Genomic DNA, 21330 nt, shown 5'->3' with positions numbered 1-21330 from the left:
TTGTGATTTTGAGAATAAGCGTTCAGAAAATCAGACCAATATGAGCAACGATTCCGACGAAGAGTGTTTGATAAACATCAACCACACGATGGCACCAGGGTGCTTTTTAAGACTTGCAGAACCCTTAATATGCTTGTTTTTCAGCGCTGGTTGAGCGGTAGTGACATTTTCAATCCTCTGTGTGTTTAATTGTTTAGGATGGAAGATTGGGAAGGCTATGACTCAGCCCACCAGCCAGAGGAAAAGTACAGACAGGGCACCGAGGAGGCCAAGGTTTGGACACCCTGATGCGCCATGGGCATCTTACGTTGCAAAGTATCTCTTCCCTGGAGTGTGCAAGATCCGTTTTTAAAACCTCAACTCTTCACCCTTTCCCCCTTCCATGGTGGTTCTTCTCTTCTGGGGTTAAAAACTGTTTATGCTTTTCCCATTCTGAATTCTGCTTTTGAAATGGTGTTGGTGGTTGCAGGACGACCACATGTAAACCCCAGGAAAACGGTGCCGCGTTCGAAAACAAATTGGTGCGAGGGAAGACTGTACTAAGCAACCATGGGTATACAGCAGTGGTTCTTAACCTTTTCTTTACCGCAGCCCCGCCTTTAAACATCTTTTGTTGCCAAAGACCACCAAGATGGAACTCAAGATTTAAAACCCTAAAGTGCATCAAATACGGATTTTAGCGTTTCTCACGAAGGGTCTTCAGATTTGGAGAGAAGGGGAAAATAAATTTGTTGATTCACTCACTCTTGTGATCATATTTTTATTGGAATGATTCCATACAAAGCCAAGCTTTAAACAGACAAGGGAAATCAAGATTGTGTTCTACGTTTCCTTTTCTTTCTTTCATCCACTTGTGCTTTCTGTCTGTGGCATACAGGGACTTTGCTCATCTAAATTATATATTTTCTGACGACAGCGTTCTGGGGGCCTCACAATTAGGGATCAGTTAGATTGATTCCATTTAAGTTTTTTTTTTAAAAAGGGGGATTTTCCCAGTTGATCATGCCTCGCACTGAAGATGTAACAACTTGTGGTTTATGGTTGAACCTCCATACACTCCTGGATTACTGGTGCAATCCATTAAAGAAAAGAGAGGGTTTCTGTTCTATGCATAGATTTGTGAAAGGCACGGGAAAAGGGACAAAGTTCACTGTGCATTTTTCTCATTGGGGGAAAAAATCACATAAAAAATCAAAAAGTCTGCAAAGAACGGATGCAGAATGTGCATTTCTGGTACTCCTTGCGGGAGATGGTTTCCTTGTTTGATGGCATTAATCAGAGTGCCTACGAGCTGAAGATTTCTTTCTTTTGTCACCCACCAACAAGCCTCTTCGAGTCCCTGAAAACAGCAACCAAAAAAGAGAGAGAGAGAGAGAGAGAGAGAGATGGCTTCTGTCCTAAAATAATTTGGCTTCACTCCAGTCCTCTGGGGTAGGCCAATTAAATCCCAAAAATGAATTCCCAGTTGTTAATGTTTTTTTTAAAATGATGCCTTGTTACAGAACACTTTCCCTTGATCTCCTGCGTTCCATACTTGGGGCCCAGTAGACAACGGCTGTTGCTCCTGCCATTGGGACTCCAAGGAGGTGCAAGGAGGATAAACTAGCAGGGTAGTTTTGTGACCGCCACTCGTAGAAGGGAAAAAAGCCAAGTCACAACCGGTTCTCTGTCTAATTTGCTCCTTTTTACTTCTGCAGCCTGCAGATAATCCGAAGATGCCCTTTCCTTACAAAGTTCTGAAAGCTCTGGACCCAGATATCTATCGAAACATTGAGTTTGATGTTTGGCTGGATAGCAGAAAAGGTACCTAGAGCTCCTTTGTGTGCTGCTGTTCTTATTCTGGGCTGTCAAGTCACTTCTGATCTATGGCAGCCGTATAAAATGAGCCATCTCCAAAATGTCCTGTCCCTCAAACTCAAGCCAGTGGCTTCCTTGGGGGAATCCGTCCATCTCTCATTTGGTCTTCCTCTTTTCCTGCTGTTTTCAACCTTTCCTGGCCTTATTGTCTCTTCCGGACAACTCTGCCTTCTTGTGATGTCTTAGCATGGTTTTAAGCATACAGAGGAAGCTTTGTGGGTTACAGTCAGCACAAGAAATGCACAACATCTGGATGTATATGAATAAATATTTAAAAACAGATAAAAGTTAATGTGCCTTGTCTATAATAGTCTTGCTGGTTGCATTAACCTCGCATCAGCCGTTGGAAAAGTGTATCATCCTTCTGGTGGTGCAACAAACTTCAGCATCAAGGTCTGAGAAGTAAAAAGAGCAATTTTCCTTCCAAGTAAAGTGATACAGAGTCAGTGTAGGAAGTGAGTACTTAGCTTAGATTATGTTTTTTTGATCTCACTTTTCAGAGCTTCAAAAAATGGATTACCTGGTCTTTGCTGGAAGACAGTACTACCTGGGAGACAAATGCCAGGTTAGTCCTCCTCGCTGAACAGTTTGTTCAGTGCACCTTTTGCCGGATAGCTCAGTGGTTTAGGGCTCTGGCTGCAGAGCCCGAGGTTGGGAGTTCGATTCCCCAGAAGTGCCTCCTTGACAGGAGCCGGACTTGACGATCCAGAAGAGACCTGCCAGCTCTAAGATCATTGCTGATATTGTTATTATATGATCGACTTGAGGCTCTACTGGAATGGCAGAACGGAGAGTTGTTTAGCGTGGAAGCATTAGTGGAAATAACTTTTCTTCAAAGGTTTGGTTTGAAGTATAAACAGAACCAGGGTGAGGTGGGGTGGAGGAGAGGGGACATGCTTTTAAAGCTGGAATTGCCAACCTCTGTCCTGTTCTTGACCTTGGGTTGCTCAATTTTTAATTCTCCCTATGTTCTGATGCCAAAACTAGGACTGTCTTTGTCCCGATCCCACTCCAGTGTTGAGAGAGTGAGTGTCTATCAGAGTCCTGGGACTTAACACCTGCCCGCCCAACCCCAGACCTCAGATGACCATCTTCTCCCCCCCCCTTTTTTTTAAAAAAGTGAATTAGAGCTAAGTTGGAGGGCCGAATCCAGTTGATAGAAGACCATCGTGCTCTGCAAGCCTAGCTCTGCCCAGTCTTTGTTGTACCGGTGGAAGTAGTGGAGATGGCCCATCGATGCCAGCAGGACACGAATCCCTGGGGTCCCTTCTGGCATGAGTTCCATGTCACTTGAGCAACCAAATAGTTGATTCATAAATTGAAAAGGGCTTATTTCAGGTTTTCAGCAGTGTCATTAGTTTGGAGAGCTAATTTTTAAGTTTTGACTTTCCCCCTCGGTGCCTTGAGGGGCTTACCGTAGCTATTATTTTCCCAGGTCCGCCTCGAGACTGGGAGTAAATACTACAATGCTCACATACAAGATGTGGGGCAGGATAACATGGTGACCGTCTTCATTGAAGAGCTGGCAGAAAAGTATGTGCGCCTTTTTCCTTTTTGATCTCGTCTCCATCCCTGGATGTTGCGATTCTGTTCGACCACTGGGCTCCCCCAGCTGAAGTGACCCATAGAGAAGTACCACCATTGACCCCATATGCTATACATCTTAAGGGTGTGATCAGAACCACTTGGGTCACAAGGTGGATTTGATTTAAATCAAGTTGATTTAAATTTTTGAAATTGGATATTTTTGATAATTTAAATCAAACAATTGATTTTAAAAAAATTAATTGGTGATTTAAATTGATCAAAAAAAAAAACATTGATTTTTGTCCACCCTGCTTTGTCAGGGAATTGCTACAATCAGCCTCCCCCCCAAAAAGTAGAAGGACCCTCTCTGGTAGGGCAACCTAATGACCTTAATGGTAATGGTCAGTCCATGCAGAGGCTTTAATGACTAGTCCTGCAATGATTCGTCTGTTGGCGGTTTGTTTGTGATGGTCCTGTCTCTACTATTGACTTGTACATAATGAAGGGGTTCCTTTGGGGGCCATTTAACGTAATGAAGTCTACTACCTATCTTGCCCGAGCACCCTTAAGCATGCTTGCAGCTAATTCAGCTTCCAATATCAATAACAACTCAATTTGTGTTCTTACCGTTAGTATCTTTCTGCTCCCATTCTAAGTCTTTTGAGTTGCTTTTGCCAGTAACCTGTTGTGTGTGGCATATTGGAGTTAGGTTTTTTCCCCCTGCGATGCTAACACTAGTTGCGATGTGTGTAGGCATGTCGTCCCGCTGGTGAATCTGAAGCCTGTGACCCAAGTGACACCAGTTCCTGCATGGAGTGTAATTTCTACTCGAAAAGGTGGAAACTATCAAAAGATAGCAGGTGAGTATATGTTGGAGGGCAGAAAGGTGGAAATAAGGATTGTAGCAGTCTTGGGAGACAGAGAGAAAGAAATGTTTGCTACCTGGTTTAAGTTGCAGGGCAGATTTGCTGTAGGGCCCTAAAAATATCAAAGTTTGTGTCCGAGTAAGTGTTGTTTCTTCCCTGCTGTAGCATGATTAAAAAAAAACAAAAACAGAATCGCTTTGAGAAAAACATAGAAGTTAGCTCAGTTTAAAGCACAAGTATGTTCACATCATGACAAACCATGGTTTGGTCTGTAGAAGCCTAGTTTGTTCTGACTTTGTAAACAAACCGTGGTTTGTTAACCAACTACAAACCACAATCTCAACCTCTGGAATATTCTTTGCCTTCAAATTCAGGCTTGTTGTAATGTCCAGACCAGTAACTGTGGTTTGTCACTAACTTGTTTTCTTTAGCTGACTCTGGAATAAGTGCTAACAGTGTAGGAGAGAAATAAACTACAAATAAAAGCAAACTCTTGTTGTTTGGTCATCTCCTGTGCCGTTCACGGCTTAAGCAACAAACCTTAGAACAAGCTATGGTTTATAATACGTGGATGTGCCATCAGATTCCTTGGGAGGAAGTAAGCAGGTGAATGGGATCAACCAGAAGCTACCTTTTACAATGGTTTTGCAGGAGATTCCTTTGATGTTTTTTTAAAATGGTTTTATATCCCCTAATCCTTAAACATGGATTGGTTGTTGGGCATTCCAACAAATAAAGAGAAATAAAAGCTGCATTTGGGGACCCTGAAACTGGGAATGAAACAATTCCACGCCCTGGCTGTGCCTTCCACACAAGGACAAAGAATGGTCATTGGGGGTTATTCAGCCAGTGGACTGGAAAGGTGGCCGGCCCCCAGTGAGTCAGGTAGTGGATGATAAAGATCTGTTTATTTTTTAATTCATGCACCTGGGAGATGGCTGAGCTTTGAGCTTGACTGTAACATTGCAGGCGGCTCCATTTGGTTGTTAAGTGTGTTTGTGTGTTATGTGCCATGAAGTTGGAACCGACCTACGCTGATCCTCATAGGACCTGCAAGGGAACAGAGGTATTTAAGGAGTGGTTTTTCTAGTTCCACACTCCCAGAGAGCTTCCGTAGCTGAGAGAGTTTCAGCCCCAAGTGTCCTGTGTCCTAGGCGGTCACTTTGTCCACAAAGTGTCCTGCGTTTGCTTTACCCCTTGCTTTGTCTCTTGGCATCGTCTCTGGCAGTTCCTGTTTCCTGATCTGGAAAAAAAAAATCACAGTGGCAACAGTGATTTTCTGATATCTCCTGGGGGATTTGAAATGTGGAAAGTGTGAGGGGGTATTTGTGGGAGAAGGTGTCTTCCGGCGGCCACTGAGATGATTATGGAAGAGAAGGTATGCACATACACTTCTCAGATACCTCTCAGTATGATAAGTTCAAGAAACCCAAACGTCGCCCATGAGAATTCTCTGAAATTCTCTTGCTTTGGAATAGCTTTCAAAGAGAATTGGCCGAGAGTACTCAAATTGGCTGAGAGTACCCAAAATGCCCATGTGAGAAATAATCAGAAGAGCAGGAACTGACACGGATCGAACTGCATTTTGCTATATGGTGGAGATCTCCCTCATCAGGCAGGCATTAGCATCTTCGATTTATGCAATGTTTTAGTTCTTTATTGTGATTCAGAGGTGTTTTGTTTTTGGTTTGTGACTGCCGTTGGCTCTTTTGAGTGTGTGTAAACACTAGAAGCACAGGGCACACCCATTTATATTAATAAAGTATAAATACAGAAGTTAGGAATCATCTGCATGAATGAGACATTTAGGGATGAGCATAAACCAGTGGTTTTGTGCCGGTACGTTTATTGGCCGAATAGGTTTTTGGTGCTAATCCTAGCCCTGCCTCCTCCAGCAGGCACCCACTCAGTAGCAACTCCTGGAGGAGGCGGGGCAGGAAGCACCAAAAGCCTGTTCGGCTGAAAAAACGAAACGGCAGTTTGTGCCCATCTCTAGAAATGTTCCTTCCTTTGTGATAAAGCAAGAGAGAGACTATGTGTCGGGCACTCGCTGGAAAACACACAACGTGTGCTTCACTTAAAAACAGGTGTTTTGTTTTTTTCAGAATATATAACTCATTTTATGTGAACCACACCTGTATGTTTAATCAATTAACACTAGAAGGACTCATTTGGAGTGGACAGCCTTCATAGTAAACCATAAAACAAATTACCAATATGTCCTGAAACTGATGTTAAAAAAAATATTAGGAGAGAAGATACTAATTTATTAAAACCATTTAAAGCTACCAGTTCTGTTCGTAACAGGATAAAACAGAGAGCATCCCATAGAATTCACTGGAGCTTGAATTGAATGGCTATTCCCAGTTGATGTGAACCCACTGAATCATTAGTCGGCACTTAGGAATTCTTGCAGATGTTTCAAGAATGTTTCTTTCCCATTAATGCAAACTGTGCTTTGAGTAGGGATGTCTGACGGGGCTGGTTCGTACAGTACTGGTCTGAAATCCTGTCTCCAAGTGTAGTCTGTTGCACAAGAGTGGGCCCATTGAATCGGGGTGTATATGTGTGTGTGATTTGATGAGTCAGCTCCTCTGTAATTTCCATTGATTCAAATGGACCTTCTCGAGTTAGATTCATTTGAATCGGTGAAATCTGTGGAGGAGTTGAGTCACTGAACCCACATTGCTTCGGTGGACCCACTGTAGTATGACTCACCACGGTAAGCATCTGGATTCCAGCCATTATTGCTGATTTATTTTTAGCGTAATTAAGTCGCACAAAGCATTAAGTTGTCAATATGACCGAAATAATTGCATTGCTTACATGGACGTTTATTTTCTGCAGCGTTAAGTTGCCACATCTTCTGTACAGAACTAGCTTTAGTGGCCCGATACAGATGCCTTTTAAATATACCTTTCCTACAATTAATATTTGCTAAGGTTTTTGAACTTTTCTCGTGCAGCTGATTTTTGCCATGGATATTTAGAGAAGGATTTGACAACGTTAATAAAAATAAACACATTCAACGAAATGTTTTGTAGGCAACGGTGAATATGGATTTATTTGCTTTTCATCCCTGTGTTTAATGCTTGGCTGATTCTGCCTTGATTCATTATATGTCTGATGTTTTTAATACTTTGCATATTTGCCACTTAGAGTATTTGTTGTACGCTGGGAGATAATTTTTTAAAAGAAGCGGACAATTGATTGTGTACTTGTAAATCTGCTTAATAACATGGAAATAGGTTTTTTACAAAGTGTGTTGAATGTTCAAGACAACTGATTTAAACGAGGCGTCTAAATTCAGCACCATAGAATTTGCCACAGTGTTTGGTTCTTAGACATAATGTTGCTGCTATTAATTTTCCCTCTTGCCAAGACCAAAACTTACTAGAGTCAATAACCAGTAAGTTACTTTGGTTTTGAGTTCAGGTGAATGGATGCTCCGAAGTGAATATTACCTTCAATTTCTTAAACAAGCTGGACTAATATAATAAGAATAATCGTAGAACTACAGAGCTGGAGGGGACCCTGTAAAGGAGGCCCCATGGGGGAATCAAACTCCCAACCTTTGGCTGCACATCTGTTATTGTTAATCAGCTAACAATTTCTGGGAGCATTTTGTGCTGATTTTCTCTCTCACAGTCATCAATACAGAGCTTCGCCTTCTGGCATAAAATATGTAGGGTTTGAGGGAGATGCTTAAGGCGGCATGCATATCAAGCTTGTTAAGAAACTCCCATTTAAAAAAATACAGTGAGAAATAAGGTGCAGCTGTTCTTTACACAGAGCAGATGTGTTAAACGGCCCTTTACATCACACTGGGTTGTTGTTGTTTTTTCAAATTCTGTCAGCGGAGTAGAATTCTAAAAAAGAAGTTGGATGAAATCTCAGAGCCTCTAGCAAAATGTCTGAAAAGTTAATAACAAGAAAACGCGCAAACAACACATCTTTTAAAGAATGATCAGGCTTTCTGTGCAAAAGAGCCAGAAGGCAATTTGTGTTTACGTCCAATGTTTCTTTTGGAAAGGAGGTTTTTGAAATTTCATTAAACAGAGTTCTGTAGCAGGGCTGGGCAGCTTTTGGGGTCTAGGAAGCCTAGAATTGTCATCCTGGTTATGGGTCTCTCCACTGACACTTTCTAAAAAGTGGAAGAGAAGAGGGGGGAAAAACATTCTAAGCGAATGGACATCTGCTTTTGGCTTTGCTTCTTGAGGTTTAAAAAGAGCTGGGTTGGGCTGCAGAGTCTTTAAGACAAGAGCTACTTGTTCCCAGAGCCTTCCCGGAACAGAAAAAGAATATTTTTAAATGGGTTCTGGGGAGATGTGAACCTGAGTCATCTTAGTTTGTGTGCTGGGTTTGTGGTGTTTCCCCTTCTGAAATGACAGGAGTTGGGTGTGGGGAAGGGAGAGGTAAATCATCTCTTTCTTGGAAGGTCACCTTAAGCCCTAGCACAGTGGTTCCCAGCCTTGGGTCCCCAGATGTTGTTGGACTAGAACTCCCAGAAGCCTTCACCGCTAGCTGTGTTGGCCAGGAGTTCTGGGAGTTGTAGCCCTAGAAACTGGACTGCAGTTTGTCTTAAGAGTACCCAAGGTTGGGAACCACTGCCTTAGCACACAGATAGTCATCCCAAAGTCCTCCAGATGTTCCAGACTACAAAGCCGATCTGTTGCATGAGGCTGACACATGTTGGACACCAAGGCAGTCTAGATTGCTCGCCTGAGACTTTTAGAGCCATATTTTGTTCAGGCAGCAGGAAGAGGATCTTTGTTGTGCCTGGAGTGGCAGAGGCATCTGTTGTGTCCAGATGGACGTGGACTTTGGAAGAAGGACATGGAATGAATTGGCCAAAAATGAGGTGGAATGGAGGGGTTTGAGCCCCTTGTCTTCCCATATAAACCTCATGGGCCTGTAGCTGGTTATTACTTCTTTTTTTAAGATACTCTTTTATGTGTTTCATCTGAACAGCCTCTCTTCTCTTGATTTTGCTTTAGTTAATCCACTTCAGCTGTTTTTTTTAAAAAACATATAAAAAGTAATCATCAATCTGTCAAATTCAAGTGAAAGTTGTAAAATAAAATCCATTTTACAGTGCCATAATACAGTATAGTGCCATATTAAAATCCTTCAGCTCATATTTCTTGAGTTCTGATTGAAGATAGTCATGCTTCAGAGGGACTTACAAATGGGAATGAGCACAAATAAAGCAGAGCAAAACTATCTACATGCTTGCTCCACCCTGGTAAAAGAGAGGCAATGACTGTTCAGTCATTTCTTTGTTTTACTCTGGTGTAAATGTCAGCAGAGAGAAGCTCTTGAGAAGGTCCATCTGGCCTTCAGGTTGCCAATTTATAAAGGAGGTGTGGATAAAGTGACGCCATGACTGTGTTTGCATGTCACATTTAAGCCATGGTTTGTTGCTGTAAACTATGAGTTGCCCTGCACAAGACGAAACAAACCATAGTTTGATTTCCCCCTTTTTCTGGTTCATTTTCCTCCCATTCTTCTGTCACTTCCTGGTTCCACACAGGCAGCTGGGCAAAAGCAAGCCAGATATGACACATGCTTTTGGTTTCAGAGGTAACAACAAGCCATGGTTTAAACAAGCTAAACTTCGCGAGCCATTGGAAACAACGGCTTTCAATCATGGTTTGTGGCTGCGGATAGATTGCAGAAGTGACTTCAGGCACTGCAATAAGCCAGAACTCAGCAAGACACTGCTTGCTGCTCTTGGTTTGTGGTCTTCCAGGAAATTGTGTCTTTGGCAATCAGTGTTGTAGCAGTAGAGCATAACATGTTTGTATTCCGCATCGTTCTGGAAGGAGGACTTTGGAAGACCCAGTTCGTATTGATCTTGAGGGATGCATGAAGTGAGTGATTCATTTATAAATCCATCTAGGTGGATTCCTCAGAGAACAGTACTTAAATCAACCCTCCCCTTGATGTTTCTAATAGCTTCATTTTGGATTGCTAGATGACCTTTTTGGTTACGCATCCCAAGGCAAGTTTGGCCATTTATTCCCCACCTCTCCAACCCCTGATACTTACTATTTTTAGAAACCCATCTCACCAGAACTGGAGTGCTCTAGTCTTACTCATCTACCAATTTTCTCCAGAGCTTCTGTTTTCTGTTAAGTCTGGCTTTCCTTTTTGAACATTCACTATTTAACGTGCAGCTGAGCCAAGAGAAGAAGCCCAAAACATGGCGCTAGAACGGGACCTGTTGAGTTCTGCTTCCATGTTTGCCCGCTTCAGTGGCTTTCCCCCACTTATGTCTTGTGTTTCCAGATATGGACATAAAGTCACGGAAGAAGCTCTTTAAAAAGGTAAGAGGAAAGGAGGTTTACATGACAGTGGCGTATAGCAGAGGCCACCCGGTGCTTCCTCCTCGTCTACAGCATGGCGTTTCATCAGATCGATCCTCTCCAGTTCACTGTTCTCAAAACGGAGGGCACCTAAGCCCTTACGAACATTACCATCCCCAGAACTCTCAGCGGCTTGGAAGGGGTTATGGGATGTCCAGGTAAGCATCCTTGCGGCGTATTGAATATATTTCGTTCTTTTATTTTTTTTTAAAAAAAGAAGTCCACTGTTGGTGATGTATTTTTTTTATCACCAGATAATTTAATGCTATAAATTTCCCTGCCTTGCTCCGGGTGGCAGGGTTGAGGTAGCAAGAACTTTGAGGCTAATGAAAAAGGCTGTTCTTGGGGTAATTGTCATAAACTGTGGAAATTGAGACACTTGTTTTGTATAGCATTATCCCACACATTCTCAAAGGGTAATAGCAGAACTGGGCAAGGCTAGATTGATCTTATATGAGACAGTGGCGAGTGGGAGGCCAAACTCAGTGAAACTTTGATTTTCCTATAGTATAACCTGTTGTTCAAAGAGTAGTAAAAGAAGTGTAGACTTGGAAGGGACCTCCGCGGTCATCTAGTCCAGCCCCATTCACCCAGGGCAGCAGTCCAAAACTAAACCATCACAGCTGAGTAGTCATTTGCTTTCTATTTAAAAGCCTCAGTTCCACTGTCAGATAACCCTTGACATCAGGAAGTATTTTCTAAGGTTTCGTTATAATCTCATTGTAATCTGAATCCCTTGGGAGGGTTTCAGAACCTGCCCACTTGATCACCAAAAATAAGCTTGCTTGCATCTTTTCAAAGACCCTCTTCCTCAAATGAAAAAACTAGCAAGTCAGTGGTAGGAGGCATCTGAGATGTGTCAGGGGAAGAGACATTTTTCTAGCTCGGTTTGGATGCTAGGGTTTAGTTTCGCATGCTTTTAAAATCGTAGGGGTCCTCTTCCTTAAATCTTGGCTGATGCTCTCCACCCTCCATAACTGAACTAACGAAAATGACCAGATGGAAGACATTTGAAAGTAATAAGAAACAGGAGTTTCTTATTTACTTTTGGTCTTCTAGTGAGTGATGAGGGAACACGCAAAACCGAGACTCAGCTAGCTTTATGGTGGTGCTAGTATGGAAAGTTACATGAAAGTGACCCGGTGACTTTCCTTTTTTTGAGACATCTGAATCACTTCACTTTTTTTTGTCCTTTGTAACTCAGAGGATCTGGCCGGTTTCTGAACCGGAACAACCTAGTTGGGTCTGAAATCGCGTTTTATCCAACCACGGGGAAAAGATGCTATCAGAGCTACGACAATTTCTCATACAGATCGCGGTAAGTAGCTGGAAAGGGTCTCCATGAAATCGAGCAAGGAATCGGGGCTGCTTATTCTGTTGGATTGAAAGAGCCTCTTTCCGTCTTCCCAACAGTTCGTACAGCCGTAGTCGGAGGCAGATGCAGTGTATCAATAAAGAGTGCCAGTACGGCTTTTCGCCCGAGGCTGGGGAGGACCCCCAAGGTTTGGAAGAAACGATCACCTTCTACGAAATAGAAGAAGGGGATGACACCAGTTTCCCTCCTTTACCTGTGAGTAGCTGATCGGAAGGCAGGCAAAAAGAAAAATGGCAGAATAGTCCCCTGGAGGCAGTCGGCATGATCTGGCAAAGCGAGCGGCAGGCTAGAAGACTTGTATGCCAGTTAGAGCTTTTCCTTTGCCTTGAAATGTCACAAGGCTCTTAGTTGAAAGCAGTTACAGTTGAGTAACAGTATTAATGGGAGAGGGCAGGAAGCATGTTGCACAACTATCCCACTGTGATTGCACAACTGAGTATGTAGCTGTGATGGTGAGCAGTTCAGTTGATTGAATGACGCCAGCTGCTTGGGTTATAAGGTCCAACACCATTCTGCAGGTGTAACCTTACACAATGGCTGCCGAAACAGGATTGCAGCCTGTTTCCATCCTCTGGACAGACAGACGGAAAGTTTTGAGAATGCTCAGAGTAATGGTTTCTAGCGTAATGGGCAGTGCTGACTTGAGATGAGTATGAGAGAGACGATAGTCACGTACACTATTTAGAGTTCTAATGGAATATTCTTGCGCTCCAGAATCAAGGCAACCCGGCTCCCATAGTTTCTGCTCCAGCAGGATTTTGGGTAGCAACCAACGGCCCAAGTCCCATCCCACCCAACAAGCAGGGCTTGAATTCCTCGGAGGAGGAAGTGGATGAGCCGAGCGATAACGGTAAGAGCTGAAGGGCCGGTCATGTGAGGTGCTTTAAATTGGTGTCTTTGGACTAGAAGATGGTAGGGAATCGGAAGGCTTGTGGGGAGAGAGAAAGAAGATGTGTCTGTTTCTTGTGGTGTCTTTTAAAACAGGAATATGCCAATTTCCCCCTTTTTAAAGTCTTGTCTCTTCCTTCCCTTCACTAAGGCTTCCTTAAGAAGCTGATTGGGATTTTATTCCTCCCACCTGGGAAAAGGTGGGAGGAATAAAAAATATAATGCCCACCCCTGCAGATTGCCTTCTGTCCAGCCTGTCCTGTTTGGTGTATAAACTGGCTTTGCTCGTTGAATTTCATGAATGGGGAACTTTAAATGCACTGTTGAATCTAGGCAAGGATCAAGGCGACGTGTCTCCAGAAGGGCCCGGGAACGCCTGTTTCTGATCTGTGTGCCCTTCGTTGTGGCCCAAAGCAGGTGGGGAGTTGGCGGTGCCTATTTCTACGTGTGTTTCTGGGCTCATTTCCTACCGTTTAGGACAAAATCCTCTAAACCTAGAAGACAGGCCCCTTGAATCAGTGGGGATTGAGTGAACGAACCTCTCTGTGTAAGTCCCATTGCTTCAGTGGGCCTACTCGGTTTGTGACTTTCTGTGCCCTAAGCCAGAAGATTTCAGCCAGTAAGTTTCAAAGGTTTTGGAAATGTTTTCCCCCCTAAGCATTTTTCATCTTTATTTGTATTTATAATGGATGCAATGTTCCTCTGCTCTGCTTCCCTAGGAGAGTATCATGAGGATTATTTATATACTCCTTCAGGTGAGTAGAATAGTGACATTTGCCACGGAAGGGTTTTAGAATAGCTTAAACTTTGTGCATGTAAAAATGCATTCAGGCGCCGCCCTGTTTCAATGTTACGTTTCCTCGTATTTTCCAGATCCAGACTGTGAGGCTCCAGGAGTGTTTAGTACTACCGAGTCTACTGCAAACTTAGTAAGATTTGTGAAAATTAACCTTTTCCAAAGCAGTGCTAGGATCTTAACACTGGAGCACAGAAGCAGCTTTTAGACTCCAGTATAGCATGTCCTGTTTGCATGGCGTTCTCTGTATCTGGCTAGGTTTCATCTAAGGATAACCTTGGGTGGTTCTTGGATTAAAACTCCCAGAAGCCTTCACCACCACTCACTGTGCTGGCCCGCATTTCTGGGAGTTGCAGTCCAAGAACGTCGAGGGACCCAAGGTTGGGAACCACAGAGCTAGAACTGGGTGGATGTTGCCATCATCATAAACTGGAAACCCCAGACCAACGTTAACATGCAAGACGTTAAAAAGGTTAGCTTTGCATTAAACAAGACTCCCAGCAAATGGAGGCATCTCCTCTTGCAAAGATAGCATGTTAAAAAGTTGTATCAGAATATTGTTTTTAGATTGGCTTGCGTTGGTTTGTCTGTCCACCTGTTTAATGCAAAATTAGCAGTTTTAACATGAAGGCGTCAGTGCTAATGCGTTATATCAAAGCTCCGTTCTTGTTGTGATTATGACCTGGCGCTGGTGCTCTGTGGCTTCGAAGCTGGAAATTGACTGATGGCTGCTGTAGTCAAGATGGAGAGACAAAGCCCCCGGACCACACAGTGACCCAAACCATCGACACCCAATTCCACCCTTTCTGAACTATGTGACAGATGCCTAATGTCGCCATAACAACCAGCCCTGCTGGATAATAACTTTCAAGTGTCAGTCAAGTGTTTGAATAGCCCAGTCATTATATGGGAGCTTATGCAAACTGGAATACAAAATCATGAGCCAAAGCAATATTGCTGATCGTGCTTGCCGTGTGAGTCTGCAAAGGAGAGGATTCAGAATTTAGCCAAGCGAAGACTCAGGAGAGTAAGACTTTGCATGCTGTCTTGCGGTGTGTGTATTTAATATTGTCTCAACTGTCAGACTTTTTTTTTACAATCTGCATCTTTCATTAATATATTCCAATGGCCAAATTCCTGTTTTATAACTTATGCCTATGAACTAAAGACATCAGTGGCAGAGAGTGATATTTGGTGATTAAAAACTCCCTCCTTTTGTCCTGTGGCTTTCCAGACTAACCACTTTTCATTACCCGAGAGCAGAGGTCTTTAATTACCCATCAGCTTGGCAGCAGCAATTTTTGTTATCACCCACTCTTAAATTTTTGTAATGTTGGGGACTGCACAGCCTTTTCCTTGTTCTTTCAGCAATTAAAGACTTCCTCCTTCCATTCCGTGGCTTCCGCGGTATGAAAGGGATAACACAGGGATTGGAAATGCTATGGAAGGGTCACAGGATGTTTTTAATTACTGAAAATTGGTCCCTGGTAATATATTTATCAGCAGATACATTTTTTCTTCTGAAATGAGAGTGGTTTAATAGATGACAATATTTTTCATTCCTTAATTATTCTGTCTAGTCTCTGCAGGATGGAGGATCCGGTTCTCTGTCTTCTCAAGAAGGAGTTGCTTCGTACAGTTACTCTCAGAAGGTAATTTCTGTGTAGAACTTGACTGTTACTAGCTGCCAAATAATCTTCCTTCCTTTATCTAAAACAGGGCTTCCCAACCTTGGGTCCCCCCTGATGTTCTTCCATTCCAACTCCCGGCAGCCTTCATTACTAGCTGTGCGCGCCAGGATTTCCGGGAGTTAAAGTCCAAGAACATCTGGGTGACCCCAGTTTGGGAGCCACTGATTTCAAATGAAAACAACACACAAGAGAATTTTTTTTTAAAAAAAGTGAGGCATTTTCCCCCCTAGAAGAATTCTTAAAACATTCAGAAATGAGGTGAAGCTCAAGACTCGTTCCAGTCGTTAGGCTATTATAAATGCAAGCTTGTATTCATTATGCCAGAGAAATGTCCATACCGAGACCTTGGCCTTTGCACTGCCCTATATTGTGGACACTGTAGCTTTTGCAAAAAAATAATAATAATATGCAAAACACACCCACCTCGCACAGCAAGTGGCCTCTCTCTCTCTTTTTATGGCTGCTCTTTTTCCAGGTGATGGTGAACTCTGCCGTTATTTCTTCCTCCTCCTGCGTCAGTACCACTCCAGCGATGGTCTTCTCCTCCGGCTCAGCAGCCGTTCCTCAAGCCAGTGTCGCCACCTCTGCGCCCCAGAATACGGTGCAGCCCATTTTAGTGTCGCCCTCCGTGGGAAGGCCAGGTGGAGTACCGGGTTTTTATTTAGATTTGAAACACACACCCCTGGGCATGCATAGCACATAAACGCACAACAGCAGCTGAGTGTGTCCAGTAAGTTTCATTGGAAATGAGAGGCTCCACATTCCTGCACACACATGTAAAGGTCGCTTTCTTTAATTGTGTTTTATTATCTATTTATTTATTGCATTTATATGCCGCCCATCTAGACATAGTCTACTCTGAGTGGCTCACAACATACGAGATAAAAATAATTTAAAATATAGACAGTTTTACATAAAGACAATATGATATAAAACATAGTGTCGTAATTTTACAAGATTAACAATTAAATATGTTTCCTTTGTGGTAGAGTATAAGCATACACCCCTCCCTAAATATATTTGTGTATGCATAAATACTAGTTTAAAGAGTTGAGTATGTCAGGGTTATCCAGGTAGAGGATACTCAGAAGTGCTTTACCCATCCCTTCCTTTAGGGGCAGCCTTGAGACTGTGCAGCTGGCCCAAGGCTACCCAGGATGGCTCTTTCTCCCAGGAGGCACCGAGGGGGAATCGAACTCCCAGCCTCTGGGTTCACAGTCAGAGACCAAACTCGCTGAGCTATCCAGCCAGCTACGCATATATAAAGTCTAATATGTTTCTTCAGAAGTAAAAAAGTACAGGCACGCATCCATACATAGACATTCCTGCTTGTGTAGTTAAAGTGTAAAAGCGAGGTACATAGACACACATTTACCCACAGCAAGCGCCAGGTGTTTCTAACATGTTTGCTTAAATAGATGGAATTAACCACCTTCTCAAGAGGAGTCTCTGATCCTGCCACCCACCTTCTCTCTCTTGCCTCCATCCCCCAAAGGGCTCGGTCTTTATTTTATTGGGTTGAAGGGAGCCGGCCTTTAGAAGCTTCGCAGGCCAGGAAGCTCCGTCTTGACCGTTTTAGATCCCGCCTGCACGTCCTTCTCATCCCCCGAAAAACAGGCTCCTCAGAAGCCTGAAGGCTCCTCCAGAGAAAGGCAACTGGGGGGTTCAAGGTTAAGGAAACTCTCTATTTAGTTCATCTTTTAGGAAGAACTTAGCAAGATTTGCATTACTTAACATGCAAACTGGAATGCGGTTATCTCTCAGAAGTCATGCTTTTTAGATTTTTGAAATAAATCCCCAAAAGAAAATATTCATACAAAAAAAGTGTCTGCTAGGGAAGAAAGTACAGAAAAGTGTATATAGTTGTGTGTGTGTGTGTGTGGGGAAATTGCAGAGCATCCTAAAAGGCTAAAGAAGTTGACTTAAGAGGGGTTTAGGAGCCCCTTTTGCTCCCCTTTTGTGAACCTTGGTTTTGCTCGAATGCCTGCTTGCCATTTTTTTTTTTGAAGTGTATATTTGAAGCAATATAATGCACAGTTGTATTTAAATGTTAATATGGATCTGTTCGTAAAAAGGCGAAAGAGAAGACCTGGGTAACTGTAAGAATCAAAATTTTAACAGTTTTCCCTTCCTCCGAACCTGTCAGGGAAGAAAAATGTTATTTCCAGAGCTTTCCCTGCTGCCCGTTGACATCAAGGAGCTGATTTTAAAACAAAGGAGGAGACGGTTCTATGTATTTAATGACTAAAGAAGTATACATGGCATCGTTCAGTACAAATAGTCTCTGCCACATTGCATCAGTCCCCAAAGGTTTTTGAAAGTGTTTTACTCATAAAAATAGGCAGAAGAAATGAAAGAGGCTGTGCGAACATTAAAGCTGGCATTAACGACATTAATGCATCCGACAAACCTCAGTGGATGGGTGGAAATAAGCAGGTAAAGGGCCAGCTAGGCTTCGTAATCGTGTTTCCTCTTGTCTGTTACCAATTGATGATAAGTGAATGGCTTAATTGGCTTCTTTTGGGGACCCAGTTAGCACTTCCTGTTGTCAGAGTACGAGGGGTTTCTAAATCACTGCCAGCATCCTGCCTGTCCCAAGGGGAGCCAGCTCTGGCGGAGGGGGGGGGCACTTCTGGAACTATGTTTGGGATCCTTTCTCTGAATGGATTTCCTAAAGCATTAAAAGGGTCTATTTTTAGCTTAGTGCAAGCTTCAAGGGTAGTGAATCTTTCCTAACAGCTGTAGTTTTAGCACTACCTTGCTGAGTGCTGCTAGCTTAAATATCAGGCTTTCTCACCGCGCTAGAAACAGGTCTTCTCAACACCACAAGTGACTTGTGGGAAGGGTGTAGAGGAAGCTGATCTGCTTTGCCCACTGAAATGGCCCCCAAATTGAACCGATGATCGGTGGAAGAACAACATAGGTTCACCTACCTTCTCAAGCCAGGATAGCTTTCTTACCCCAGATGTTCCTGGACGCAAATTCCCAGAAGCCTTCTCCCCCTCGCTGTGCTGGTTGGATTTCTGAGAGTTGCAGTCTAAGAACATCTGGGTAAGGTTTGGGAACCCCTGCTTCTAGTCATGCTCGCTTTCTCCACCAGATAGTTATTTGAGGACCATGCTGACAGTTATTTGTAACTGACAACATGGTCTCCAGAGGAGGCAGAGTATGGGGCAGGATCAGGGCTTTGTTCGGCCAAAGGGGTGGCTAAGTGGTCTGTGGGAGAAGCCTAGAAAGCTGTCTCTTGTATGGCCAGTAAAAGATTTCCACCCAAAGCTAAAGAAACAAATGTTTTATTTATTTTTATTCCCCCCCCAAAAAAAATATTTTTACCCCACCTTTCTCCTTCAGAAGGACCCAAAGCATCTTGCAGCATTAAAAGACAATCTATAAAGGGAAAAACGATAAGTATACAAATACTGAAAAAGGACCAAACGAAGACCACATTAAAAGACAGTAAACAAAAGCAACATCCAAAAATACAATCAAAGCAGGGACCACCCTCTTAAAAAGCCCTCTTCAGGCAGCCTCTCATTACAGGGAGGCTTCATTGAGGTCTGTTTTCTGGATGTTGTTTCTTTGTAATCTGATTGATATGTCTTTCCCCCTTTCTCTCCTGTTTTTCTTAATAGTTGTGATTCCTTCAGTGCCCTATCCATACCCGTCACCCCCGGTTGCGCCGGTCAGTGATGTGGTGGAGAACGGAAGCCTCACTCCTCCGTACTCTTGCGATCCTAGCGGTGGCGATCTCCCGAGGGGTAAGAAATAATTCTGCTCTCTGCCGCCAGAATTGGGGGCCAGACATGGACAGGTGGTGGTGGTGGTGGAGTTTGCTCTTTTGGTGAATTCTGCTACAAACAGTTGAGTTCATGTTCTGTTTACCTGTGTCATTTCCTCAGACCATTGCAAAGTACAGTGATGCCTCGCATAATGAGCGCACCGTTTAACAACGAATCTGCATAGCGATCTATTTTTTTTAGATCGCTAATGTCATCGCATTGCGATGTTTTAATGGGCAAAACATAGCATTGCAATGATTGGTAAGCATTTCGCTTAGCGATCTTCGCATTGCGATGTTTTTTAAACAGCTGATCAGCGGTTCCAAAATGGCCACCGGGTGCTCAAAATGGCCACTGCAACCATTTTTGCGCGGTTTCCTCGCTTACCGAGGGTGCGAAAATGGCGGTGCTATGGAGGATCTTCGCTGAACCGTGAGTTTGGGCCCCATAGGAACGCATTAAATGAAGTTTAATGCGTTCCTATGGGTTTTTCCATTCCGTTTAGCGATATTTCAACATAGCGACAATTAATCTGGAACGGATTAACGTCGCTATGCGGGGCACCACTGTACAGAATACACAGGCAGGTATAGGGCTACACAGAGTAACAGGTAGAGCTGGCACTGGCTCTGAGAGTTAGGATTACTGTACTTTGGCAGGGAACAATTTATTTCCTTAATTTGTAGATAACAACTCTGCCATTCACCAGATTCTACAGTTCAGTTTCTCAGCTTGGAAGATTGATTGATTATTTATTTATTTATTTATTTATTTATTTATTTATTTATTTATTTATTTATTTATTTATTTATTTATTTATTTATTTATTCAGTCAGTCAGACACACACACACACACATCATTAGTGCAAAAGCACTATTCTGGGTAGTTTACAACACCTAAAACTTGTATTGAACATACAATGAAGAGTAAAAAAAATGAAAACCCAAATAGCAATAAACCAAATGCCACGACGGACAGATGGAAAGATATGTTTTCAAACTCTGTCTTTAAAGTAGGTAGCAAATCCTGTGCAGCTTTTTAAAGTGCAGATCAAGGAGGAAATAGGACACATGGGTGAGTAGATGAGAAATTGCCATGGATGGTGGAATAGATTGATCTGCTGATCCCTGGGAATGTCTTCCTTAGTGTTTCTCCTGGGGGAGGAGACAGGGAGCAGCCACCGCCTTCCCTGTAAATCTGGAGATGGACCTTTGATTTGGGGAGTCAGTGTCTGGAGCTGTGGTTTGTACAGAGAGTAAAGAACACACACAGAGAGAGAGAGAGAGAGAGAGAGAGAGAGAGAGAGAGAGAGAGAGAATATACCTCTCTGTTCCCATAATGTGGGTATAGCAAGAATTAAAACCTCTGCCTGCCACAGGGGTTCCTGGTGGTGTTGTGTGTTTTTTGGGGGGTCTACTTTTTGCTGCTTGAATATTTGTAAACACAGTGGATATTATACATCATCCGCCTCCCAAAACACTCCTTTACACACCGAGGAAACTCAGCTGGCAGCACGTTCTCTGGAAGTTCTCACCCCCTCAGTGTCAGGGAGCACATCCACAGCGAGCGCATCCAGCCATGTCTGTGTGGATTTCTTACCAAGGCCACATGCATTGGTTCATTCATTCCACGATTCGTATCCCTTCGGCACGAGAGAAGTTTAAAAGCGTTCATGGCTTCCTCCTGCTGGTTATGGACTATTTCTGCAAGGTACTGCACCCTCCGGGCTGGTAGTTTTTACAGGCCAGTACCCTTGAGAAGTAACGCTAGCCCAGCTCCGATCTTGCAGTATATCCATCGGATATTTTTTTTTCTCTTGGAAAAACCAGAAAGAGAGCGTTTGGCACAAGCAAACAGTCAAATGAATTTAAGCCTTCCTTTTATCACTGAGAATGTTCCACTTTTTCTATTGTTTCCAAACATCGTACAAAAGATACTACGATATAGTTACAGTCAGTATTCCACCGGGATTGAAACAAGCTCCATTTATTTCCTGAGTCACCTAGCAACCCTAAACCCATCATCGCTAGTCAATTTCTGCGTTGCGCAACAGTAGCTTAATTGACCACACTTATAGACACACACATACACACACACACAGTCACATCGGTTGTGGTATTGATGCATATTTTCCTGTGTTGAATAAGGAAAGTGTTTGGTGTTTTTTTTTCTTCTAAGTTGT

At 43.1% G+C, this 21330-nt stretch overlaps 1 protein-coding gene across 1 annotated transcript in view; it reads left to right on the top strand.

Annotated features, from left to right (window-relative positions):
- LOC110074353 (ALG13 UDP-N-acetylglucosaminyltransferase subunit) overlaps positions 1-21330 on the top strand; it is a 50519-nt gene that overhangs the window by 22961 nt on the left and 6228 nt on the right. Inside the window, exons 12-25 of the mRNA XM_078380819.1 lie at positions 198-273; positions 1698-1803; positions 2358-2422; positions 3293-3390; positions 4138-4244; positions 10542-10776; positions 11823-11936; positions 12032-12188; positions 12708-12843; positions 13601-13636; positions 13755-13810; positions 15258-15329; positions 15844-16009; positions 19001-19126. Of these exons, the coding sequence (XP_078236945.1) occupies positions 198-273; positions 1698-1803; positions 2358-2422; positions 3293-3390; positions 4138-4244; positions 10542-10776; positions 11823-11936; positions 12032-12188; positions 12708-12843; positions 13601-13636; positions 13755-13810; positions 15258-15329; positions 15844-16009; positions 19001-19126 (1550 nt within the window). The remainder of the gene's footprint in view (positions 1-197; positions 274-1697; positions 1804-2357; positions 2423-3292; positions 3391-4137; positions 4245-10541; positions 10777-11822; positions 11937-12031; positions 12189-12707; positions 12844-13600; positions 13637-13754; positions 13811-15257; positions 15330-15843; positions 16010-19000; positions 19127-21330) is intronic.

Source organism: Pogona vitticeps, chromosome 11, assembly GCF_051106095.1.
Source record: "Pogona vitticeps strain Pit_001003342236 chromosome 11, PviZW2.1, whole genome shotgun sequence".
Lineage (NCBI taxonomy): Eukaryota > Metazoa > Chordata > Lepidosauria > Squamata > Agamidae > Pogona > Pogona vitticeps.
This window is presented reverse-complemented; position numbering and strand designations above follow the sequence as displayed.